The 26,490-nt window shown below is 49.0% G+C and overlaps 7 protein-coding genes across 7 annotated transcripts; 3 read left to right on the forward strand and 4 right to left on the reverse strand.

Annotated features, from left to right (window-relative positions):
* Nucleotides 1-73: 73 nt before the first annotated feature.
* Nucleotides 74-2,752, reverse strand: ABOM_003158 (uncharacterized protein; the record flags this gene model as incomplete). The annotated part of the gene is made up of 1 exon (XM_022530288.1): nt 74-2,752. One exon carries the CDS (start codon nt 2,750-2,752, stop codon nt 74-76), a length of 2,679 nt encoding a protein of 892 aa, XP_022392626.1.
* A 770-nt stretch (nt 2,753-3,522) lies between these two features.
* Nucleotides 3,523-12,564, reverse strand: ABOM_003159 (putative polyketide synthase; the record flags this gene model as incomplete). The annotated part of the gene is made up of 7 exons (XM_022530289.1): nt 3,523-5,619; nt 5,676-6,854; nt 6,909-10,495; nt 10,552-10,987; nt 11,047-11,159; nt 11,228-11,351; nt 11,413-12,564. 7 exons carry the CDS (start codon nt 12,562-12,564, stop codon nt 3,523-3,525), a joined length of 8,688 nt encoding a protein of 2,895 aa, XP_022392627.1.
* A 1,153-nt stretch (nt 12,565-13,717) lies between these two features.
* On the reverse strand, nt 13,718-15,427 carry ABOM_003160 (acetylcholinesterase; the record flags this gene model as incomplete). Its single annotated transcript, XM_022530290.1, has 2 exons — nt 13,718-13,949; nt 14,025-15,427. The coding sequence occupies 2 exons, from the start codon at nt 15,425-15,427 to the stop codon at nt 13,718-13,720; spliced, it is 1,635 nt and encodes a 544-aa protein (XP_022392722.1).
* A 652-nt stretch (nt 15,428-16,079) lies between these two features.
* ABOM_003161 (uncharacterized protein) lies at nt 16,080-17,904 on the forward strand (the record flags this gene model as incomplete). The annotated part of the gene is made up of 2 exons (XM_022530291.1): nt 16,080-17,423; nt 17,482-17,904. The coding sequence occupies 2 exons, from the start codon at nt 16,080-16,082 to the stop codon at nt 17,902-17,904; spliced, it is 1,767 nt and encodes a 588-aa protein (XP_022392721.1).
* A 590-nt stretch (nt 17,905-18,494) lies between these two features.
* ABOM_003162 (pantothenate transporter) lies at nt 18,495-20,460 on the forward strand (the record flags this gene model as incomplete). Its single annotated transcript, XM_022530292.1, has 8 exons — nt 18,495-18,658; nt 18,711-18,757; nt 18,815-18,861; nt 18,921-19,045; nt 19,095-19,353; nt 19,409-19,672; nt 19,750-20,175; nt 20,242-20,460. Coding segments are annotated over 8 exons (1,551 nt in total), but the record flags the coding sequence as incomplete, so codon positions are not given.
* Nucleotides 20,461-20,722: 262 nt separating this feature from the next.
* ABOM_003163 (uncharacterized protein) lies at nt 20,723-21,383 on the reverse strand (the record flags this gene model as incomplete). The annotated part of the gene is made up of 3 exons (XM_022530293.1): nt 20,723-21,072; nt 21,124-21,183; nt 21,251-21,383. The coding sequence occupies 3 exons, from the start codon at nt 21,381-21,383 to the stop codon at nt 20,723-20,725; spliced, it is 543 nt and encodes a 180-aa protein (XP_022392723.1).
* Nucleotides 21,384-22,665: 1,282 nt separating this feature from the next.
* Nucleotides 22,666-24,479, forward strand: ABOM_003164 (extracellular dihydrogeodin oxidase/laccase; the record flags this gene model as incomplete). The annotated part of the gene is made up of 2 exons (XM_022530294.1): nt 22,666-23,614; nt 23,668-24,479. The coding sequence occupies 2 exons, from the start codon at nt 22,666-22,668 to the stop codon at nt 24,477-24,479; spliced, it is 1,761 nt and encodes a 586-aa protein (XP_022392718.1).
* Between the last annotated feature and the right edge of the window lie 2,011 nt (nt 24,480-26,490).

Consider the following 26,490-nt stretch of genomic DNA (forward strand, 5'->3'; position numbering starts at 1 on the left):
AAGGGTTCAAAATTCATCAAGTCACTCGTTGACTACTATCCAGGCATATGTATCTATTAGATCCTAGACAAGCCTACAAAACCATATTCCACTTCACCCTCTTCTCCTTCATCATTGCCAAAACACCAACCGGCAAGAACCGCTTCTCCACCAGAGTCATCCCGCCAAATCGTTTCAAGACATCGTCCGAATAAAGCTGCAAAATCCACTTCACTTCGGGACCTTGCCTAGACAATCGGAACTGCCCAGAAACCGCATCAAGGGCATCGCGACAATCCTGTGTTATCTGGATGAGCTTTGTATACGGAACCACCATCAGGTCCTCATATAAGAGCCGGAGGCTGTTGCTACGCGATTCCCGATATCGGGTGTACTCCTCGAAGGACATGAAGGTGTTTATCTCCGCCTCGGTGATAACTAAGGGCTCCCCTGACTTGGGCCGGGGGTTGATGGTTTCGGCGCGACGGCGGCGTGTTTTCTCGGACGTCTCGGAGAAGGTTTTCTTTGCGAAGGCGTAGCTTTCGCGTTCTGTCCTTTTGAAGCGTTCAATACGCTCGATCGGGGATAGTTCCACTGAGTCTCGCATGAGCAGGACCGATATGAACGGGTTGCGCAGGCCTAGGCCGCCGAGCTCGGCGGGGAGGAAGAAGAATGCGTCTGGAATGTCGGACACCCCGAACTGAGACTCGATTTTTCTTCGCAGATGTTCTGTTACCGTGTTGCCACTCTGGTCGCTCACGCCGTTGAACAGCGTATTTTGCATCTTCCCGTATGTAGAGAGAATGGCATCGATATGTGCGCGCCCGAAGCAGTGCGCGGGCTGCCCAAACGTGTTCTTGAAGAAGCGCCCGATGCAGCTGTTCCACGTTCGGACCCAGGAAATAACACTGTCGCATCTGCTGAGCTGTTTCCGAAGCTGGGAAACATGTGCATCGACCTGTGCTTGGTCGATCTCCCAGGTTTCGGATTTTGCGTTGAGGGTTAGGAATCCGAATGTGACCGGGCCTGTGGGAAGGCGAGCTGCGATCTCGGGGTCCAGGTTGTCTGTGAGGTAGACTGAGCCTGTTTTACCCCGGTTAAATTCCAGGCCGGTTACTTGAGCATACTCTTGCATGACCTCCCAGGCCCGTGCACATTTGTCTGGCTTGCCGCAAACCCACAGGTCGTCGTGGATGCGGTAAAGGAGCAGGCCTGTCTCCCGGTTAACAGCCAGATCCATAGGGAAGAGTACCAGCTCTCCTGTCAACTTCTCCATCGCGTGGGAAATGGGAACACCACGCCTGCGAGCACGAGGTCCAGTATGCATCCGTCCCTCGGCGGAATGATCCAAGTTCAATGGAGCTGCGAGGTACTTCTGAAAGAATGCCAGCCATTCAGCCGGAAAGCCGAAGAACCTCATCACGGCGAGAATGGTGCTGTGCGGCAGCGCAGTAGCGTACCATTTCATATCCGACTGGACCACCGCTGCTTGACCATAGATTTGACGTTCAAGCAGGATCTGGGATGCGACCTTCCGCAGGAGCTGCTGTTTCATGTTCGACGGCCCATCGATGCTGCTGTCTGCGCTGTCTTCATTGTTCTCATCATCGTATAGCATACCCCGTTCCGATAACGATGTCTCAGTCAGAGGCATATGAAACAGGAAATCAGACTCCAGGTAGTCGTTCTTGCGGCTCGTTTCGATATTGCTGATTCGGTCGTAATCACTCAGGTAGAACTGTCGGCGCAGGCCATCCCGTTCTGTCATTCGTGGGCTTGGACGCCAATTCCAGACCGATTTCTTCTCAATGAACTCTTTCAGTATGGCTTTGATCATGGAGCACAGACGGACGGCAATGTACTGGGCGAAAATGGTCTGGAGAACGTCGTCATCGATCCAGATGCGATATTTGCCGTTCAGTTGTTGGCGAGGCAAAACCGGGATCCCGTCTTCGGCGTGCCAGTCCCAATTCTTTAGGTCTGCGTATCGCATGTTCAGAACGTCCACGATTTCAGTCAACGCAACGTTATTCTCCAAGCAGTATTTCAGAATCCCCTGTTTTTCCTCGCTGAGAAGGTCCTCTGTCAGGAGTCCACGGATACAGGACCGGATGGAATATATATTAAAGGGATCCGTTTTGTGCCACAGCTCAGAACAATTGCGGCCAACTTTCTCCCTGAGCTTATCCAGAGCAATCCTGCTGTCGTCGTCAGGAAACAGACCATCGAGAAACGCATGAATCTCATCCTCATCGGTCTCCAACGGCTCGAACACCACCCTTTCAAACTGATCACATAGCTGCTGCAACCGCTGCTTCTGTCGCTCCTCAACTACCAAATAATCCTCCTCTTCGTTGGGGATCTGGTCTGACCCAGGAGAAGAAGGAGAAAGGTCCATCCACTCCGTAAGCAGCCGAGAATACAGATCCGCAATGTTCAATCTCATGCTATGAGCATCCAGCTTGGCGACCAGATGTTCCTGGAACGAGTCCAGCTTCGCCTCCGGAATGGAAGAGTCATAGCGCGCCTGGTTCAGCCACCGCTCAATGTTGGCTGTTTTGGAATCCCTTGCGTTGTCGTCGTCAGAGCGGAGTGCCTTTAGGCCCTGTAGAATACATGCTACCCTGTCTCGCGGGTCTGTTTGGTGAGCTGCTGCTGCAAGCACTCGGGACTTGGAGGACTCGTATGCTATGCGTTGCTTTTCTAGCTCGCGGATCTTGCTTTGGGTTAGGGATTGGAGGGTTTTGGAGAACGTTGTGGTGGTTGTGGCCATTATGGGAGATCAGATGGGATTGAGAAATGGAACAAATGATAAATAACTGAAGGAGGTGAAAATGGGTAATAGTCGCTAATATTGAAAGTGTGGCTGTTCAAGGAAGCCCGTCGCGTTTTTTATACATTGTCGGTGGACTTAGGCAGCGATGGCTGCCTGAGAGGATCGGCATCCTCCCTTGCATAAACCATGCCCGGAATCCTAGGTCGCTCCCACATACTCACTTATAACTGCAGGATTTGTTTGGTGTTTTCTATTTCTGGTGGTAGGACATGTATGGGTTGGAGAATATAGAATCCGGACCGAGGGGGAATAATGCAGGTTACTCAATGCGCCTATAGGGCTAATTACACGGTATCATTGCCTATTCTCACATCGACAGCCATAACCTCATAATGCTTGTTTAGAGCTGTTTTTCTATATAGGGTTCCAAATATGAGTGCTGCATTGTATATCCATCGCTGTCGGCCGTGCACAAAGTGTATTCCGAGGATTTCCATATCTTCGTTGTTTGACTTCCTGCTTAATTTCGAGATAGTGGGTTTCGAGTCTCTTGGTCATAAGACGGCCCAGTCTTGTTGATTAATGGGGGAGAGGCGTCAACATGAAGGACTTGCCGGGACCATTTCCTGATCCAATAGGCATTAAGAACAATACATACACGCGCGAAAAACGTGGCTGAGAGAGGTACAAGGATACACCAAGCAGTAGCTGTCTTAGATCCATAATCCGATTGTTCGACTTGTCATCCATCCCGTCCAGAAATAACCTCAATCATGTGTCGACCAAAAGTCGTAGTACACCTTGAGCAGCTCAGCAACAGGTCTGAGTTCGATGATATCCGGATGATCGGCTATCGCTTGGCGGAGGTTCTCCGTGCCATAAGCAGCCATATACTCCCAATCGTCCCACCATATCCTGTGCTGGGATAGTCTCTCCGCTAGGATATAACTGGATACTTCTGTTTGCGAATCCGGTTTCTTAGTGAATCTTTTAAAGAATTGGGCAGTAGAAACGGAAATGAGAGGAGTAGGGGAATAGTTGCTCAAGATATTGTAGACCTCGCCTAGAGTTATGACCTTGTCTTGATCTGGCTGGGTTATGTTGAAAGCATGGCCAAGGCTAGTGCTGTTTAATGAGATCCGGGATATTGCCGAACAAGCAAAGTCTACCGGGATAAAATGGAACCGCTGCTGTGGGGGATTGGGATAACACCCAAGCCGAATACAGTTGGCCATGAGTCTGTTGACCATATCCTCCCGCTTACATGCGCCTGTGTGACTGTCACCAGTAACAACGGTAGGCCGGTATATTGCTATAGGGAAACCATTCTCCATGGCGTCCCAGACAATACTTTCAGCGACAAACTTGCTTTGCGTATAGCCAATACTTTGTGCCACATTCTGAGCGTCCGCACGTGGTCGGACATCCTCAGGGATAGGGCCGGTGAGGTTTTCGCTAACACCACACGCGGAGATACTTGAGCAATAATGTACAGGCTTCAATCGCTCGGTATTGGCAAGTCGGAGAATTTCGAGAACCCCAAGGACATTCGGACCTCTGTGAACGGAGTACGGCAAGGTGTAATTGGCATATCCCATAAAATGAAAGATCACACTCGACCACTGCGCCAAGTGACTGAAGGTTTCTGGCCGTAGACTGAGGTTCCTCTTCGCCACGTCGCCAGGAATTGCGATAACCTTGGATCTAAAATCAACTGGTAGTCCGTATTTGGCAAAAGTTTGCCTGATTCTTGTATGGCCCAAGTCTGACGTACTTGCGCGAACCAAGCATGCAACCTGCTTGACCTGGGGTAAGGCGATAAGTTCCGACAGCAGGAAGGCCCCAAGGAATCCAGTTGCACCAGTGAAAAAGACATTCCCCTCAGACTCTGATGCCCAATCTGGGCTGGCGTTAGAGATGGGTCGCATTGTTTTACCAAGCGTCAGGTCATCGTGGTAATCTGGCTCCTCCTCAGCTCTATCGGGGCCACCATCTTGTCCTTCACTTTCTTTGTGACTCTTGTGCATGTGCTTGTCGCGGAGCTTCTGAACAGCGACCTTGCTGAGTCCACCAACAGTCCCTGAGTTGGAGACCTCTACTAACGTAATCTCAATTCCAGCATGTCGGCGAAACCAAGTGCGAATCTCGAATGTCATCAATGAATCGATTGGAATATTGGCCAATTGCTCTAGAGTCATATCTTCTGGTCGCGATGTGTAGGACGCGACCAATTTTCCAAGTTCAAGAACAATCTTCTCCTCCGTCTCCGGTCGATCGAGCAGTGATGGATCGTTCTTAATGGCTTCCATGTGCTCTCTAAGCTGATCAGCCTTGGAGCCCTCATCAGTCTGTTCCATGGTGGCAATGATGTTTTTCCATATACCAAACCGGGCCTCTTTAGTCCAGTTTGACGCAAATTCTGCGGAGGACAGAGTCCTCGTTGTCCCGAGCCCAACAATGACCTGATTTTGGCAGTGCAAGCGCTGCGCTAATACTGCAACCTCGACTGCTTGAAGGAATTGCCGTTCATCTAGCACTTGTAAAGACTTGGATTGAGACGCTTCTAATGACGAGACGAGAGATGCCTCTGACACGTAGCCAATGTCCCCCATGAGGCCGAGGTCAATCACATGAGCCGGCAAGTTCAGTGATTGGCGATAGTTTACAAAAGCGTCCAAAAAGGCATTCGCAGCGCCATAGTTGGCTTGGCCAGGCCAGCCAATAATGCCTGCAATTGAACTGATAAGCAAAAAGAAGTCCAATGGCTTATCCTTCAGGACGTGATGAAGGTTCCAGGTTCCTTTAACCTTAGGATACAATGCGGCAATCCATTCTTCGTAGACCATATTGTGTAGACTTTGATCCTGCGAAACAGAAAGCATCAGTCAATCTGTAGTTTAAAGCTGTCAATTTAATATACCTTTAAAACCATTGACAATTGGATGACGCCTGCAATTGGCGTTTTGGCGGCAGAGAGCGCACGTCGAACGTCATCAATGTCTCCTACATCCCCCACAACAGTGATGGCATCACAGCCCTGGCACTCTAAGGTCTTTATAAAAGAGCTACCTTCTATGGTATTTGCACCAGTACGTGAAAGGAAGACTAGATAGCGGGCTCCCTTTTCAACCATCCAGGTTGCAACGGCACGACCGAGGCCTCCAAGACCACCGACAAGAAGGTACGATGCGTTTGCCGAAAAATATGAGGCCCTCTCGTGAACTCGGGCAACTGGAAGAGTCGGCGGGATGTCTGGCATTTTGACGACAATCTTCCCCATGTGCTGTCCGCTTTGCATATACCGGAAGGCCTTTACCACATTGGCAGCCTCGAATACAGTTACTGGGCTGATAGGCCCTGCCTTGCCTTGGCGGAAGTATTCCATGACAGACCCGATCATTTCGTGTAGGATGTCAATATTCTCGTCAAGAACCTGCAGCAGGTCTATCCCAATAAAAGACCGATTATCAAGGAACCTGTCCATCTCCAAGAGGCCATGTCCCAGAAAGTCTCTTTTCCCCAGTTCAAGCATTTTGCCGAACTTGGCAACGCATTGCCAGGATGCATGGAGCAGGTCACCGGCCAAAGAGTTGAGGACTAAATCGACACCGCGACCATCGGTCTTCTGCAACACACCTTGCATGAAGGACGAACTTCTCGAGTCAAATATATGATCAGCAGGGATATTGAAGTTATCTATGAGATGCCTAGCCTTCTCTTCACTTCCAACGGTCGCGTAGATCACCGCTCCGATTAGCTGACAGAGCTGTACCGCACCCAGCCCCACGCCACCACACGCAGAATGTATCAGGACTGATTGGCCTCGCTTCAGGCCGCCGACGTTTATGAGAGAGTATACTACAGTAGCATAGACACAAAGTATTGTGGCAGCACCCTCCAGGGAAACATTCTCCGGAATTGGGACACACCGTTCCACCCGTACCACTTTTCGAGTGCACATGAGGCCTGACTGGGAGACCATGATTTTATCGCCGGGTGAGAATCGGCTGACAGCAGAGCCCACTCGCCGCACAATTCCACTGGCTTCCAACCCGACTTGGGCCATGTCCCCCATGAAGCCCATCACGATCATCAGGTCCTATTTAAGTTAGATTGATTACTGTATGAGCCTGTATGGTAGACTGATCCTCACCCTAAAGTTAAGGCCAACGTATTTTATGTCAACTTCAATTTCCTCCTTCTGCAGGTCATTTGGCGTTATATCTGCACAGGTCCATGTCAGGGAATCAACCATTGCGTAGGACTCAATATCTAGTACTCTCGGGGCTTGGTTCTCGCGTGCCTCGACTTGTCCCTCGAATGAATTCCAGTGGAGCCGGGCAACCTGTACAATTCCCTCCCGGACAGCAAATTCATATTCCGGTGCCGCACCAGGATCATCCAGCTGAGACAGAAGTCGCTCAAATACCTGAATAACAGGCTGCAGTGCGGCCCTTTCCATTTGGTCGATCTCTATGGTAGCAATTTGAGGCATAAGCTCATGTCGAATAGTCCGGGCTAGGCCCAACACTAACGCGTATCTGGGATCGTCGCACTCCGTTTGAACAGATCGTGTAACCCATAGCAGATGACCATCTGCCAACCGCAAGACAAACGATTGGAAGCTCTCAAAATCAGCCGGTGTGAGTTCATGAAAAAAGGGGCCCTCGAGGTCAATCACCGATATTATGTTTGAACGAGGTGATGGTATCTGCTTAAGTGTGCACCAGTGGACCGAGTAACCCGCCTCTGAAAGTTCACTCGCGAGATCTCGAGCCCAGTCGTCAATCACTGTATGGTAAAGAAGCGAGACCTCTCCTTTCTCGGGAAACTTGGCAACAGGCACCCTTGACAAGATGCGGGCATTCAGTTGATATGGTGGTTCATTATCGTATCTGAAAGTCTCCACACCCGTAAATCCAGCGTCCAACAGCTTATCATGCCATTTGTCCACGGAGATATATGGTCGCTCTTCTCGGGCATCGCCGTAACCCAGCCACCAACCGGGCAGGATACCCATGATGCAGTCAATTATGGGAATGGTACAGGCCAGTTCGATCATTAGCAGGCGGCCACCTGGAACAAGCAACCTACGAACATTTCGCAATGCGTCTGAAATATGTGGGGTTGCATGTATCACATTGGCCGCAATGATGAGGTCATAGCTTTCTGGCTGGAAGCCTTGCTCAACGGGGTCGCGACTGATATCGAGGGTGGCGTATTCCATGGCCGGATAGGACTTATATTTCTCCTTCGCTTCTAGAAGGAATCCAGGAGATATATCTGTGAATGTATATGTGGAATATAATCTATTGTTGTGGTCCCATGTGAGGCCCTCCAGGGCAACCAGAGTATCTCCACCAGTACCACCTCCTACTTCTAGCACTCGTAGCTGTGGATAGGAATGCCCAAGCAGGGATGCGAATTCATGCCAGGATCCGATAAGAGCAGATTGTTCGTAAAAGGACTTGAGCACACCATCCTCTACCAGAACATCAATAGGCTCCAGCTGGCCCTCCAAAAGCCTATCCATTGAATCGAGAACTCGTTTGCATAGGAGATAAAATGGATAGCCCAAATCTTGTGACTGCATAGACTTAAATTTCTCGAACTCCGCGGCGCGTTCCGTTGTGCTCAGGGAGCAAATGTCTCTCAGCTCCGGCACTAGCATAGGAGCATTATCACGCATGTACTCATACCTAGATGATAAAAAGGATAGCCATTTTCTCAGATGTTCCTGTGTGGGCTGTGAAGATCTCGTCTGGTAATAGTATTCCACACCATAAAGACTGACTAGCCTGAAGATTTTACGCCGAGCCTCGAGGGGGCTCTGTGATGGGGAGAACAATTTTTCGACAGGAAAAAAGTCGACGTGAGGACCCCAATGGGTTGTCGCAGCTACTGGAAGCTTTGGATTCCCTATATCTGGTTCTTGAATGCTGAAAAAAAGGCCGTGTTGCATGGAGAGTATTACTTGGCCGTCGGTGACGAGCATCGCATTTCCCCGCATCATCCCTCCCGAGGTGTCACAGGAGACATCGAGTGACATTGTTCCCCTTCTACTGCCTATATAAAGCTCCTCGATAGCTGTCGGAATTGCTAAGCGGGTCATTTGGCGAGGGATGCCATGGGTTGCTGCCACACTTAGCAGTTGCAGGCTCTCGTCTATGAGAATCGGGTGCAGCGCGTAGTGGCTCATGTACAAACTCTCATCATCCTGCAATGTCGCGGCAGCTTGATAACTTGATGGACTGGCTGAGATGTGCTCAAGTCCTCTGAACTGGGGACCATATTCTAATCCACGCTTTTCTAGCGCGTTGTACCACTTTTCAGATTTGACCAATCTAGGATAGGGTGTGATCTCTTTGGCCTTAAAGGTCCTGTCTGATGCGGGCCTCACTTGGCCAATACAGTGCTTTTTCCACGCGGCGTTTTGATAGGCGGATATTGTAAAGTCGTACCATACGGAATCAATATTATTGGCAAGCCTTGCTGGTCGGAGAGTTGTAATAATCTCTGTTGCAACAGATGCCTCTAATGTCAAGGCAGCGCGCATAAACATGTTTCTCACTGAATATTCGGTTGAGTCCGTTATTTGCCGAATTGCTTCACCCACCATTGCAACATAGCCCGCACAGGGGAAAACCACATCCCTGCCGATCCTATGGTCTCCAAGCCAAGGTACCTGGTCTATCTGCAGGATATTCCTCCATGACGGTTCAACGCTGGATGACTCAAGCACCCTCGAGCCCAGAAGCTCATGGTGAGGCTCGTGACGTAGCCTCCAGTGGTTTGCTAGACGTGATTCATTCCAATATCTTTCATCATGTTTCCAAGAATACGGGGGAAGGTCACTTAAAGCCCCGCCGTTGGTAATAATAGAGCCAAGATCAACAGGAATACCATGCATAAACATTTGGCCACCCGTTGCTAGTAGGCTTTGCCACTCACCAGTTCCTCTGCGTAATGTAGGAACATACAATGGAGATTTCTCTTTGCTCGGTTGTGCTTGGAATATTTGCCTCAGGGGGCCAGCAAGGGTAGAGTGCGGTCCAATCTCTAAAAATAGTTGTACCGGTCCGTTGTCATCCAAGATACCCTGCACTGCATCTCTAAACAAAACGGGAGATGACAAGTTCTGGGACCAATACGCGGTATCAAGTTTGGTAGGTTCAATAATCAGTGTTGAGGTTACACTCGAATAAAGAGGAAGCATGGAGCTATTGTGACATATATGCGGTGATATCAGTGACTCATAAGTTTGTCTGGGCCTCAGCATGTGGTGGGAATGATAGGCAACATCCACGGCAAGACGCCTGCACATAACACTCTCATCAGTGTTGTGAATTCTGTCGAGAACGCGGTCCAAGGTTTCCTTATCGCCTGATAGTGTGACGCTAATTGGGCTATTCTCACATGCAATAGTCACGCCTTCTTCCAAGTACGTGCGGGCAGTGTTCGGGCTAATACCAACAGCGGCCATTGCTCCGGAACGGCTCATGGACAAACCTTTTATAGCTTGGCCACGGAAATAGGACAGAATGATAGCGACACGAGCGGATGTAGCTCCAGAAGCATACGCTGCAGCTATTTCACCACTTGAATGGCCCACCACTGCCGATGGAACGATACCCCACTCCCGCAGTAGATTGACGAGAGCAATCTGGATCGCTGTACAAAGAGGTTGGGCAAATTCAGCATGTCTCACGCGGCTGATCGTCTCATCTTTAGAAAGTTCCTCTGGCCTTGGTGAGTGGGAATGATGACCGCAGTTTAAAGTAACGGGGATAGCATACCTTCAATACTCCAAGGAGGCGCTTCCCTCAGTTCCGCCAAAATCTTGTCCATCCAGTGAATGTCTTCCCGGAACTTTGGGAATCTACGCATAAGTTCCATCCCCATCGTCGGCCACTGGGCTCCTTGGCCAGTGAATACGAAAACTGGACATGGAGCCGTGGATTGCGCTTTATGAAAGGTCGCAAGAGACCCATCCTTGTCAGCTACAGCAAAGGCTCTGTAAGGCAGGTGATATCGTCTTCGCGCGAGGGTGAAAGCTAGATCATTCAAACATGATGGATTAGCTTCTATATACCTTGTAATCCTTCCAATTTGCTCATCTAGCGATTTCTTCTCCTTTGCCGAGAGAACCAAGAGGTGGTAATCTGGCTCCGAGGCCAGTCGTGCTTCTGGACTACTTTTCCGCAGTACAGAAGATGCAGAATCTAATATAACCTGGCAGATTTAGTATTCTAGATCACTGATGCATCGACTCTAAAGATAGATATGCGTACATGAGCGTTGGTCCCCCCAATACCAAATGAATTGACGCTGACCCTCTCTTTCCTATCGGCCGGCCATGGTGTTGGCTCCACAGGCACTTTCAGTTTCGCATCCTCGAAGGGGACTATATATTATGAAGCCAATCAGTGAGTGGGTCGAATAATTGCCTAGAGAAAGGCACGCAACACCCACTCTTCGGGTTTGGGGTGTGGAAGTGCACGTTGGGAGGAATGATGTTCTTCTCTAGTGCCAAGACGCACTTGATGATACTCGTGATTCCTGACGCGCCTTCTGAGTGACCGACATTGGGCTTAACCTTCTTAGGATTAGCAACCCCTCCAAATCAAAGTTCTTGAAGCGAAATATCAACGACGTACTGCTCCAATATATATTCCCTTCTTGCCAAATATGCTGGCCACACCAGTCGTTTCTGCAGTATCTCCAGCTATGGTACCTGTTCCATGACACTCGAAAAATGCAGTCTTCAAGATATCATCACCTTCGATGTGGGCCTTTTTATACGCTCGTCTAATCAACCTCTCTTGTGCTTTAGAACCGGGAGTAGTAATGCTGGGTGTTTTGCCGTCACAGTTGACCGCCGTCGACCGGATAATGGCACGTATGGGGTCGGCATTTGCTAGTGCATCATCGAGTGGCTTGATATATACTGCGTTTATTGCCTCGCCTCTTCCGTACCCATCAGCAGCGGCATCAAAGGTTCTGCAGAGTCCACTGGCCGAGAGAACCAAGTTTTCTGACATCGTTGTCGTCATGGTCGGGCTCATGATAAGGCTTGTTCCGGCAACAATCGCAGATGAGCATTCTCCGGTATATATTGCCTGGCACGCTTCGTGCAAACCGACCATGGATGACGAGCAACCTGTTCGGACGGTGACACTTGGCCCTGTCAAGTCGTATTCATATGAAACCCGGTTCGACAGGGCAAAATCACCAGCGCTCATTACCCGATATCTATCATGTTGTTGTGTGTCCTTGCTCAGGAGGTCCAACCAATCTTCCCCGAAGACGCCAACGAAGCATCCTATATTCGTACCCTGCCAATTCGTCTGGCCAGCATTTTCCATGCACTCCCAGACCACCTCCAGCAGGAGTCTCTGTTGGGGATCAAGCTTCTCCGCTTCAAGTTTACTTATTCCGAAGAAGCCGATGTCTAGTTGCGCAATATCTTGCTCTAAGAAGTAACCATATTTTGTCCGGACGGCACCTTCGCGGGCCTCGTCATAGAATGCATCCACGTTATACCTCGTTTCAGGAACCCTACATAGGCCATCGCGCTTGTTGACAAGGAAATCCCAAAATTCTGTTCCAGACCTTACCCCACCAGGAAGCCTCATCCCCATCCCCACAATGGCGATAGGGAAGGGAACCGGGTATTCCCTGACATTGTCGACAGCGTACTCTGTCACTCTGCCCCTGTTCAACCAGACCGGAGTCGGCTTGCGGACTGAGTTGGGATCTTTAACTTCTGCGGCTTCTGGAAATGCTACATTGCTACAGCATTGTTCCATACTTGCAGAAATATCCAGACAGACAAGGCCGAGTCTTGTTGAAATAATTACCAACGGTTGCTGAAGCGGAACAACCGTATCGGAAGGTAATCTATAAGACAAGAGGGGTATATTGTCATAACTAATAGGTCAAAGGTATTTTATACTATGTGAGCGAGCGATTCTCATACTACCTCTCTGCAGCCCCGTCACGTCGTACATATCAGCAGAGATGCGGTATATTTTGTATGCGTGGAAGCCTCCATTTCTTATGGTTGGTTGGTTCTCAGCGGTTGTTCTGCCTATCATCTACAGCGGTTTCCTCAAGTACTCATACTACAAGCCGCTAGATATACTATTTCCTCGATACAATCGACACATCTGATCTACATGTCATGCCTCATAGATAGGCTGTGCTGCACATTAGCACGATTGTAAGGAATGCAGCTTTTGTATACAACAGGTTACAACAGCGGTCTTCCCAGAGACGTGCCATATACCTATTATCATATTTCGCTAGGCAGACCTGGCCATAATCGCCACGAGGTAGCTTTTGAGGTTATTAATTCATTGAATTCCGTTGCATATGCTTTTCATTTCCCGAGAAGCACTTCGGTTCCCGGTTGTCTTTATTTTTCTGGCGAATGCATCGGGATATTTCGACCTCCATGTACGGCTATTTTCTATCGGCAGGATATAATGTTCTCGTGACACGAACACACGTATTACAGTGCACAGAGTTATTCATGATTATTGAGTAACAAGTGCAATTATGCCGAATACATTCAACATGCACTTGGAACTTAGGGAAGCAGTCTGCTCATTGATCGAAGAAGGGTGGATTCAATGCTCTTGCATGCATCATGCATGCGCTTGAAGTATATGTAGTAGCTCTACTCTGTATAGCTGATGCCTGAAGGTGCTCTGAGCTTACTTTGCCTTGTTCCTCCTAGCAAATACTAGATACATCTGGACCTAGACTCTACTGTCTTTAGTATGCGAAAATCAGCACATGCAGTATATGTTTGAAGACCACGAACCTATACTATACCAGGCATGTAGCGCACTACGTAATATGTGCTTGCAAATCCATAGCCAGTACCAACATATTGGACATAACATCCAGAGAAGCCCTCGCGATATGCGCTGCCTTGTGACCAGGCATGGGCGTAACCTAATTCTCGCAGGAAAAGCCAGAAAATACGTCCATTAACTTCAGCAATTCAGCCCAACGCAGATCTTTCTGGACTTCGATGTTGCCATCTGGCGTCATGACCTTGTAGTCATCGCATTTCTTCGTACCGTAGCAGTAATCATTGTCTCCGCTGACGAATGCAACTAGGCCGCTAATCCAGTTGTCCATCAGCTGTCGCTCAGCAGGCTTCGGTCCATGCATCACCAAGTAACTAGATGAAACCCGTTAGAAAGATGTTTGACTGAAACGAAAATCAAGGGATGGGTCTTCCAAGTCTCATACGTACTTCCATATTGGTCTATCCATCGCGTGGCTGACTCCGAAGGCAGCAGGCGCTACCCTTTCGGTAATAAAGGACATACGGTATGCAATAAGATACCGCCACACATCTTTAATATCCACTCCGTGTTGTAGTAAGTTATGGACCAAAAACCGCGACGGAGCTCGGACCTGACCATCGGAGACAATTCGTCCGAACACAGTTTCCCAATCCTCTTTTCGGTCGGAGTCAGGAAGATGGTAATGCTGCAACAATCTGGATGTCGTCGATGGGGAATAATAATTGGAAATCTGCAACTCTAGAGATTCCTTGTTGGCCTGTGGCCCATTCGTCACGGCGTATAATGTTTCCTCGTTCAGAACCTCTCCGATAAATAAACGCAAGTGACGTCTCTTGAACTCATTCGCAAATGACCCATCCCGATAATATTCAAAGATGCCAGGGTGGATAAAAATGCCATCAGTAACAGGTCGGAATGTGTGATGCTTTAGTTTCATGACCGACTCGCACAACTCCTCGGCATCAATCCGGCGCAGCCGCTGGAGCTTTTCGGGCCCTGGTGTTTCTGGCGATATCTTAAAATACTCGCACAACTCATCGAACTGGGACTGACAGTCTTCTGGTGTTTTCGGTTGAGTGGGAATCGCATTAGAATACATCACCAATCGTCGGAAATGATTGCGGGCGGACTCGTCCATCGATCCCCGAAAATCGTACAGCGTCTGTGCCTGAACGGCGTATGCGCCCGCGCTGCGTCCCGACAGCGTAATGTTCTCAGGATCCCCACCGAAGGCTGAAATGTTTTGATAGACCCACTCCATTGCCAGTCGCTGGTCCCAAAGGCCATAATTTCCCACTTCTTGTCCACCGGATTCCTCTCTCAGTTCTTCACCGGCCAGGAATCCGAACACGTTAAGACGGTAACCCACCGCGACAAACACAGCATTCAACCGGCCGGTGGAGATAAGTTCAGTCGGATCCATCGATTCTTCCTGACTAGGGTCACCGATCTGGAACCAACCACCATGGAACCAGATCATCACCGGCCATTTCGGATTCGTCTCGTTGGGGTTTCCGACCGGGGTCCAGATATTCAGGCGCAAGCAGTCCTCCCCAAAGACATGTTGCGGAAGTTGTTTCTTCACAGAAGCGGAGTAGCTGGATTGTAAGCAGACTTTTCCAAACTTTGTCGCGTCGTATGGCGTACCGTCGGGAGACGAATATGAGAAGGACTCTGGCAATGGTCGTGGTTTTCGCCATCGATACTCACCCGTCGGTGATAGAGCGTAAGGTATGTCAGCGTATCGTCGAGATTTGCCGTCAAATTGGAGGCCGCAAATTTTTCCAGCATTGTTGTATAGTTGTACTTCACACTCATTTGACTGGTAGTTTGAAAGTACGTTTCCCATGTTGCCTTGTTTGGCTTACGAGGATCTTCTTCCAGTGGTTAAGGTTTCTCGTCGATATATATTTTTGAGATATTCTATGACGCAACAGTGGTGGAACCTTAACAAGTGAGACACAAGAGACATCAAAACAAACTATATGAAATAGAGATTATCCAAACAAGAAAGATAAATGAGAACAAAATAAAAACAAGGGTGAATGGACAAGTATCTCGCGACTTGTTGGCTGCTCTGGTCAGGTGCAATACGCGATGAGGAAGCGGAATGATTGGTCCGTTTAATCGACCGGCACGGGGAAGCTAAAAATGTGGAGGCAGGCTTTGATAGTAGTAGTAATCCCAAACACCTGCTTGGCGAGTCACTCTTTATCTTTCCCCTCCTAATAACGATAAGAGCTTCAACGAAAGTCAAACAATAATAGCATACAGAGTAGAGTATCTTCCTAGGCTCAATGGATCAGGGCGATACCGTTCGACCCCGTCGGAAACGCGTCGAGCGCGGCAAACGCTCAAAGGATGGTGGGTTCAACCACTGCTTATCCGTAATGGAGACCAATACTTCCCTTTAGCAATACTGACATGACTGAAAATTGAGGTTGCCGAACCTGTGTTGCTAAAAGGGTCAAGTGTGACGAACAGCGTCCTATCTGTGGACGATGTGCGCGTCTTCAGTTGGTGTGCGAATGGACACCCCCGCGACCTCCTTTGTCTTCGAGACGGAGGGGTTTGGCCCAATAAAACATAGGAACAGCGAGTCATGGACTCCTCCACCGATATTACCAAATTCAAGGTTACCTTATCAGCCATGGGAGGCGTCCAGCATCAGTCTGCCCTCCCAGGAAAGCGGATTAGGCTCATCGATATTGAACGAAGACAAATATGAAGGAGGTGCTACGGTACACTCCAGGGTCCAGGTATTAGCGTCAGAAATGGGTATTCCGTCGCCTCTACTGTCTTTCAATTCCACGGACGTTTCCATCTTTGAACCAGTGGGATGCCCTTCGTCGACTATATCAGTACTAACACCAGAACAACAAGCGGATGAAGAACCAACACCATATCTTTCGGATACGAGACTGAGTGTCCAAGCTGGTATCTACGAAGCACATCACGCGGTAGATGATTACCCTGCAAACAGCCTGTTGGAACCTATCACTTTGCTAGTTATGAATTACACGCGCAGCATTCCAACATATGGTGTTGAAGACATGCAGGCATTGTCTTTTCATCGGACCATCCTTGGGCCAATGAAGTCAACACGCACCCCTACTCACTCAGCTCAATCTCTTTTCGTTAATTATGTCATAGACAAGCAAATGGCACTTCACTTCCTGCTCGCCGTCGCCCACAGTGAGCTCTCACTGTACTATGGCAATGGGCTCGTTCTACCCCAAAGGTCTTATCAGCACTTCGACCAAGGTACAAAGCTACTCCGGCACGCTTTAACCCCGCAAGGGCCACCTGATCACGTTAACATGATGCTCTCCTTTTTGTACATGTATATGTTTTGGATGCGTCGCGACCAGCCAGTCCCACAAAAGCTGGGGGAATTGAGTCGAACAGTAGTGAACTACGTGCGGACCCACAAGGTGGATGAATTCTGTACTACTGATAACGTGGACCTCTTCCCCGAGGCTTTCGCTGCTGGACTATTAATCCCAGGTCAAGTCCTTCTCGCGCGAATCTTTACATATTTATACGATCGCGACGGCTTCTGCTCCTTCTTCGGGTGCGGTGGCTCCTTCGCTACATTTGTTAATGATGACTACTCTAAGAGGCGTAAAATATGGAGGCTCTCGCGGACCGTATTTCTTTTGTTTCCGGAAGAACACGGGCTTCCTAGTGGCAGCTTGCCAGAGGTCCATGAAGCAGCGATATTGGAGCTTTATTTCACGCTCATTACCATTCACCATGAAATTAATATCTACAGTCAGACCGGGGTGCTACACCGGTGCGGTGATGAACGAAGATTAAAGCAGCACCTAGATGGATTGAAAAAGGTACATACGATTGCATATCCAGTTGTCAAGTGTCGTAGGGTTTGACTGATTGGAATAGGAGTACTCTTGCGTCTTTTCACTGGTCGCAAATAGCGAACCACTGAGCACTTGTCGTCCGTCCTTGATGGAGTGTGTTACTGTGACCTTTTTCTACGCTCTGCAAATATACCTTCACCGGAGCTGCGAATCGGCCTTCGGTGCAGATCCTGTATCCGAAGAAGTCCGCTGCGCTCTCAGCTCACTAATCACTTCTGCATACAATACAGTTACCATTGGACCCGCCCAGTTGCTGGAACGATTCCAGTGGTCTCTGTTCATTGGGGGGATTGAGACACGCGATCCTGTACATCGAGAGTGGATCGTAACGCATCTTTCAGACCCCGCACTTAAGAGAATCTTTCAGCTCATGCAGGAAGCAAAGAGACATTCTCCAGTAACCATGCAAAGCATCCGACGAATAGTTGGTGGTGAGCCGCGATGAGACGGCTTAGCTGCAGCCCTTGGCTCCTTTTCTTTGCTGACATCCCTGCAGTCTTGGCGTCCTCAATGAGCATATCCTTCATGAGGGTTGGCCAATGTCATCCAATTGACTCTTCGGTAGTCTGTCACGAGAAGCCCTCTCGAGTGACACGATCTCTTTGTGGTGAAAATCAACAAGCTGGGGGTTGTCCGTAATTTGCGGGGGTGGAGACGGTCTTTTAACTGCCGGAGTCGGGAAGTCCGCCACTGACGCTTCGCCCCGACCTCGGCCCTCTCCCGTCGATTAAACAAGCCAATCATTTCGCCCTGATCGCCAGTGTAGGGTACTATCATCCCCACATTGAAAGCAAGGGGGCTGTTGATTGCTGGCAATGAACCCAACCTAATAGCCACGCGTGAACCGAGAGTCCTTTTGATTGTGCTTTCTTATCCACGACATCCTAGGTTAAATGTCTCTATTCGTGTCGATTACTGTTTAAAATTGGGATGCCCGTCCCGATATCTTGACTTTCCCATCTCTCGTCTCACTTGACATCGACTGTTAATTTCACACCGCAGCGATCACGAAGAAGAGTTCACTGGTTCTCAGCCCTTGTTGTCTTGTCGGTCATGGAAGAAAAATCTCGATCTTGTCTTGACCGGGACGCAAAATGTACCGCGCCCTCGAACGCTGTCGACGGACAGAAAGAACGTGGATCGGTTGACGTACTTGGCCCGGAGGAGGAAAAGAGGCTGGTGAGGAAGATCGATTTCCAGTCAGTCCTTTTCGTGACATGTATGGAGGGCCTTTCTGACTCACATCCTTAGTTTGATGCCATTCTTGATCATTAGCTATGGCCTTCAGTTCCTGGACAGTCAGTATACTATTACCTATTGAATTAAGATAGCGTGCATGCTTATAGAGCCCATAGAGACAAGTCTATCTTACAGTGCAATTCTTGGATTAAAGGAGGATCTAGTGTGTTATTATTAGACCCCTGGATGTCAAATATTCGCCTTTATACTGACTACTAAAAGCACCTTGTCGGGCAAGAATACAGTTGGGCTTCCAGTATCTTTTACATCGGCTATCTCGCAGCTTCGTATCCAATTTCCCTTGGATTCGTCAAATTTCCCCTGGGAAAATACCTTAGCCTACTCATGTGAGTTGAGCTTGTTCGATGGTGATCTTATCTCGCTGAGAAATTGTAGCTTCCTCTGGGGCGTTGTCTTGACTTTCCATGCTCTTGCTGAAGATTACGCCGGGCTCATGGTCTTGCGAACCTTTTTGGGTGTGTTTGAGAGCGCTATCAGCCCAGGCTTCTCATTGATAACTGGAATGTGGTACACGCCATCAGAGCACGTTTCTCGCCACACATTCTGGTTCGCAGGAAACGCCAGTTTCCACATGATCGGGTCGCTGATTGCCTACGGCATTGCGCATTATCGGGATCACTTCCCACAATGGAAGGTTTGTCTGCCCTTACACCCTAGTTTGCCCATAAGCGAATTTACCAAATGTGTAGATGTTGTTCCTTATTTTTGGTCTCATAACTGTGGCGTGGTCGGTTGTATTGTGGTTCTACTTGCCAGACTCTCCTTCGAATGCTCGCTTTCTCTCTTCTTCCGAACGTGAATTTGCTTCTCTACGCCCGAAGAAATTTCAACGAACGACCCAGACGAAAGAATGGGATAGAAATCAATTTATTGAATCCCTCACAGATCCTAAAACATGGTGGTTACTGATCTTCTCATTCGTTATCTGTGTGCCAAATGGGGGCACGACTAGCGTATGTATATCCTAGGCTTGGGTTTTAGCCGTTCCTTTTAGTATCGATGTTCATCGTTAGCGTTGTGCCTCGGACAGAAAGCTAACAGCAAGAAGTTCCAATCTCTCCTGATCGCGGGCTTTGGCTACGATAAATACCAAACCATTCTTATGGGTCTTCCCGCCTCGGCATTTCAGTTGGTTGTGGTCTTACTGGCAACTATATTCTGCATGAACGTCCGCAAGTCCCGTTTAATTGCAATTATCATGATATTCGCTATGGCCCTCGCGGGTATTTTGATGGTCAAATTGCTTCCATCAGAACAAAAGCTGTCCCGGCTCGCCGGGTACTGGATGTCTTCGGCAATCGCTCCAGTGTTTCCACTCATGCTGTCCCTCCACGCAAGTAACACGGCCGGGTTTACCAAAAAGTCAACCGTTGCGGCATTGGTCTTTGTGGGCTACTGTGTTGGAAACCTGATCGGCCCCCAGTTTTTCAAAGACTCGGAAGCACCGTACTACCCTGTAAGTCATAATCCGGTCTTCTATTGATGTGTTGGAAGGAAGGCTGACGCGGCTCTCTATTAATAGACTGCCTACACCACTATTGTGATTTGTTATGCTATAGCTATGGCCTTGGCGGTTGTGTTTTGGGTCTACTTGGGGTGGGAAAACAGGCGACGTGATAAGCAGCAGGGAGTGCACATCGATCCGGAGGAAGCCCGGGAAATTGACCTGCACACGGACGAGGCCTTGGACCGCGCCGATGAGACGGATATCCAGAACCGCAGCTTTCGATACATTTTGTAGGCTTTCACACATTGGACAGCTAAGTGGGCAGGAACATTATTCGCAAAAGATTCATACGTTAAGTGCATATAACTCCTTGTCAAATATTGTTATGTATAGGAATGTCTACAGAATCGGTGACGCCTCAATGTTACGTCAAAAATACTAAGGAGCGAAGCTAAGTGGTCATAAGAAGAGAAAGACAGTCCAAGTATCACCCACACACAACAGCAACTATCAGACTAGCAGACGGCCAACACATTCCTCCGACGTAGAAATAGTTCTACTCATTAGAAGGCGCAACCGACCTCATGGAAATAGTGATAACCTCTTCACTCGAGTCCGTTACGTTCCAGTAAAGATCATAGCTTCCATCCTCATCGTGCGTCGAGCTTTTCTTGACAGAGAACAACGAGGTGTACTCCCCAGACTCATTCTCAACAAGTAGGAAGTTACCGTACCAGACAAACTTGTTGGTGACTTGGTTTGAGGAAGAATCGCTGGTGAACCCCATCTCCTTGTCACTGGAGTACGGGCCAGGAACGAAAAGTGATACATCCGTGAAAGCGGGTGTAGACGCAGTACTCGTCGTATTGGGATTTCCGATAAGTTCGTTATCGCTATCTTTGCTGACTGAAGGGTCCGTTAGATTGACTTGAATAGTTGTAGGAGACGGCGACTTACAAGCAACTGGGGCGACATCGGTTCCGTTCTCGGGTGTCCTTGGGCTTACGACGGCGCTACCTGTGCGTGTGGCTCAGTATGTCTCAAACCGAATCTTAGGAGACAGAGGAAGGCTGATGTTCCTTACCATCAACGTAGTAAAGGGGAAGTCCTCCTACGTTCTCGCCATAAGCGTAAAGGCCAAACTTCTGGGCAGCTGAGGCCGTACCGACCACCGCTGCCAAAGAAACAAACCAGAGAGGCGCCTTGAAAGAGAGCATATTTCTTGAAGAATACTGAGACCCTGTCAGAAATGCGAACTGGAACGAGGAGAATTTGGTACGAATGTCTACAAGGGAACCGGGTTCCAATCTTTTTATGATAAGTTGGGGGCTCCTTCAGCTGGATAGGCCTCCTCTATGGCTGCATTATTTTCGATGCTTCTAGCCCCGATATTTGCTTTTTAGCGGCAGAGGGATACGCAAAGCTATAGATGATGTGTCGGTGGTTTTGATCCCGCTGAGTCAATACTTCGGACTATACAAGTCTGTTCCTGAAACATCGCCGTTTGGTTCACCCCACACCAACCCAATCGCAATAGTTAAGCGGCGACTTCCTCCATGCCATGAGGAACACGTATGCTACTAACCGGAATAGAGGGTTCTACGCTGATCGCTAAACTCCTGGTCTGTGGTGGATCGGCTTTCGGGTGGATCCGTCAGCGGGAGAATGCGCGTCGTTGACGTTTGTGCCTCAGCCACGACTAGGATCTTGTCTTGCTCTTGCTCCTAGGGCTGGAAACAGTTAACTTTATCGTATGAAGAATAAAATAAATATCTGTGGACTATATCAGGAGCTGCCAATAGTGTATAGAACCATCCAGTCACGGCCATGGGATACATCTACTGCATCAGGCTATAGGCGTATTACGTAGGCCCCTGTATATAAGTGGCTCTTTCCTCTACAAACGTGGGGGGGGGGGGGGGGGGGAACACACTGCGTGATGATCGTTCAATGGATACTTTACAGAGTTTGTATATACATAATTATAGAAAATCCTTATCGGCCATAGTGAACAATTGGACGGGTAGCTGCTGATCCGAGTAGTTCGCCTGATTTCCCGGTTGTCAAAGCTTGGGAGAGAGCGGATCAGCTCCACCTACCGACACTCTATGTTTGTAGTAGTGGGATTCGGCTTCTGAGGACAGATACCGGCCTGCCAACGAGCATTCAACCTTACTCCACTCTGTCTAAAGTTGATGCGTGGAGGCTGTTCAGCTCATCTCCATTGACCATGTCCTCCGTCCACGTACTTCGATGGACCACTTCCTAGCTGGCCAATGAGTTCTTGCCAATATGTGCTGATCCTTGTTAGAGAATATGATAGTTGTACTTGGCTTGTCTATTCCGATATGGCCATGGTGAGGATTGTAGGAGAATAGCCTGTGTGCTCGAGAATATAAGCAGCTGCTTCCAACGCTTGAATAACCATTGGATGCATCAACTCATGGTCATTCTCTTTGTTATGGTAACCCACAACCCTCTTTAACAGTGGGAGACAACATGAAATCGTCCCTCCTTTGTATACTTGCCAGCATTGTGGCTGTCACTGCCACAAACGTCCCTTCGCTCTTAGTCCGAGACTCCGTCTCCGCGTCGCTCTCTTCTTCAGCATCTCTTAGTACATCTTCCTCTGGTGCCTGCACAGGAAACACTGCCAACAATCGTCAGCAATGGTGCAGTTATGACATCAATACGGACTATACCACTACCACTCCGGACACGGGTGTCACTCGAGAATATTGGTTTGACCTGGAACATGTCACCGTGGCTCCGGACGGGCGGTCCCGGTTCGCCCTAGCCATCAATGGCTCTATTCCCGGCCCTACCATTGAAGCAGACTGGGGTGATACTGTGGTTGTGCATGTCAACAACAAACTACCTAGCTCCGTCAAGAATGGCACCAGCATTCACTTCCACGGAATCCGCCAATACTACACAAACCCTTCGGACGGTGTGGTATCTATCACCCAGTGCCCGACCGCTCCGAACAACACCATCACTTACAAGTGGAAAGCTACTCAGTACGGCTCGACCTGGTACCATTCGCACATTGGTCTCCAGGCTTGGGAGGGTGTGTTCGGTGGCATCAAGATCAATGGCCCAGCGAGTGCCAACTATGATGAGGATAAGGGGTTCATCTTCCTCAACGACTGGGACATCAATACAGTGGACCAGCTCTTCGATAGCGCCCAAGTGGACGGACCCCCGGAACTAGATTCTGGTTTAATCAATGGAATGAATGTCTTCGGACAGGATGGTTACGCCAATCAGACAGGTACTAGATGGAATACATCTTTCACAGAAGGTGAATCCTATCGATTTCGCCTGGTTAATGCAGCGTGCGACAGCCATTTCAAGTTCATGATCGACAACCATACTATGACGGTCATCGCCAACGACCTCGTCCCCATAGAACCGTACAATACTACCGTCCTCGATATTGCAATGGGTAAGTCGACCTTGAGAATGATCATATCATACACTCACTGATCATGGATACAGGACAACGCTACGATATCATCGTCCGCGCAGACAAAGCTTCCATCGCCAAGAACTTCTGGCTGCGTGCCATCCCCCAAGAAGCCTGTTCCGAGAACCAGAACCCCACCAACATCAAGGGAATCGTCTACTACGGCTCTTCTCCATCGAGACCAACAACAACGGCATATTCCTACACAGATGCCTGTGATGACGAAGACATGTCCAATCTCGTACCGATCGTCAACCCCTACTCAATAACCTCGAACCCGTTATACAACGAGGCTGAGCCCGTGAGCCTAGGCAAGAACTCCCAGAGCCTCTATCGCTGGAAGCTAAACAGTACCTCCATGCATGTGGCCTGGGAGGACCCAACTCTCCTAGAGATCTATCGCAACCACACCTCCTTCACCAACACCAGTGGTGTCGTCCAGCTGCCTCGCGCAGATGAATGGGCCTTTGTCATCATCGAGACCACTCTATCCGTGCCTCACCCCATTCATCTGCACGGACATGACTTCGTCGTCCTCTCGCAGGGAAGCGGAACCTACAGCGCAGGCGACATTACCACGAACAATCCTCCCCGCCGTGATACGGCCATGCTTCCAGCAAATGGCCACCTGGTCATTGGCTTTGTGACTGATAACCCCGGGGCGTGGTTGATGCACTGCCATATTGGGTGGCATACGGAGGAAGGCTTTGCCATGCAGTTTGTGGAGCGGTACTCTGAGATCCAGGACTTGATTGATTACGACTTGCTTCACTCGAACTGCCAGAACTGGGAGACTTATCAGAGCGGAAGAGATTTCGCTATTCAGGATGACTCGGGGGTTTAATTGTGTCGTTCTTTAACATGCGCCATCTCAGATGTACCTGTGCAAGCACATATTCTTTCTTGTCAAGTGTCTGCGGAAGTGGGTGTATCTTTCGTAATAATATATTGATTGTCTTGTGGATCGATATGCTCTGCCTGTTGGGACTAGTACACCTTTGTGCATAGGTTAAGTTCTAGGTTAGAGGTAATAGACTAATGCAGTACTCTAGAACTATATTTGGACGCGGCATGTTAGTTCTGTTAGTTCAAGACTTCGACGATTATTTAGCCAACAGGTTGCACTACTCTCCCCACAAGTATCCCCCTGCCAAGAACGGCTGTCACAGACGTCTTTGCGATTTGAGTGTGTGAGAAATCCCAGTTTCTTTGTTGGCATAACTCCAGAAATATTGCACTCCGCCATCCAAGTCAGTGCCTGGCGTTCCCAACTCTTTTCCCAACTATTGCAATTGGGTTTCGAAGTCTAACTGTTGAAGGAACACTGACTCCTTCACCCTAATCTGCCATCAGGCCGTCGATATTATGCGCTTAGTAGGCGGTTATGAGGAGCTTCTAGCTGCGGTAGCATCGTTGGTGCCCTCATTGTCCCTTCAGTACGAGAATAGGCAACACTGTTGGATTTATTTACTCGCTCTATCGTATTATCAGTATGCCCCCTCCCAGCACCCAATACCACCCTGTGAGCAGATCTGAGCACGGTAATAAGTCAGACAGGTAATTACCCAGGCTGACGCTGCAGCATTGTCCTACCTTACCTAAGATGCTCATTTGTGCGGGTGTTGGCCAACGTTGCTTCATTGTCTCATTTGCCTCCGTTCGAATTGGCCCCTCTGAATGTGAGCATGCAGCACAGAGTACGGTGTGACTAAGCCCTAATTGGGTCAGACACTCCCCTGAAACCTAGATGGCCAGAATAGGAGGGGGAAATCCCTCACAACTCCGCCATGTGTCGGCTATTTCTCCGACCGGTTTCACATCGCACTGCCGAGGAGAAGCTTGAAGGTCCAAACCAGGTCCAAGGAAAGATCCAGGGCGCCTCGAACCATGCAGAACTAGAAAGGTCTGATCCCCCCGTGGGATGAAACTGAAAATTGTCCGCGTGTTGGGGCTACTCCTGAAACGGTTTGGCGTGGTGGGCAGTTGACCATCACGTGCCAGGGCTACACGGGACCTGTCTACCAATCAGTGGTGGATATTTCCTCACCCTAGAATGTTACTGCCTAGAAGAGTACAACCTCATTCAACCTGCGGAGGCGAAGCTTTTCTTCGGTGGATCCGGAAAGCTTGGCTTGCTCCTTATTCGGTGTGGGATCAGCAGGCAACGGACCCAATGCGCTGTTCAATGCCAGTGATACGAGGTTGCACCCCGAAAGCGGTTATACTAAAGACCCTTGTCGTCTTGCAGAAGGATTGGGCGAAACCGCTTGTCAGAAATAGCTTATAGACTCTCTGCCCACTGGGTGAGGAAGAAAGACACTATTTTATCAAATTAGCGCTGATGGGGCATCGTTGAGAATGGGTATATACCATTCGTCTCCACCAGTATGGCAACCCAGCGTAGGCTACCACATTATGGCCCCAGGCCAGACTGTTACGGGTAATACTGGTGGGATTGTTTTGCGAAGTGCCTAGTAGTAGTAACGCTGTGGGCTAGCCTCGCTGAGATCCAGGGTTCGTTTGGGGGCTTTCTCAGGAGAAACGGGGATCTCGATCAGAGGGAAATCTCCCTCGCTTTAATATTAACGTTCATTGTCCCTTTTTCTTCTCTGTCTCTTTCGACTCTCCATTCATAGACACATGTACAGACTCATGTATGTTGACTGATGGGATTTGGCCGTTTCTCATTGTTGGCTTCCGTCTACCCTCCTTTTCTCTCCTATTGTTCTTGATATAGCCCATCAATCCTTTATTCAAGGTCATTCTAATAACATTCCCCCACCACCATCACTCTCTTCCTGCTTTTAATGGTTTTCAACCCATCGAGGAGCCCATAATTGTTCACAGCAATTGGA

This window comes from Aspergillus bombycis, assembly GCF_001792695.1.
Source record: "Aspergillus bombycis strain NRRL26010 chromosome Unknown contig00012, whole genome shotgun sequence".
Taxonomy (NCBI): Eukaryota; Fungi; Ascomycota; class Eurotiomycetes; order Eurotiales; family Aspergillaceae; genus Aspergillus; species Aspergillus bombycis.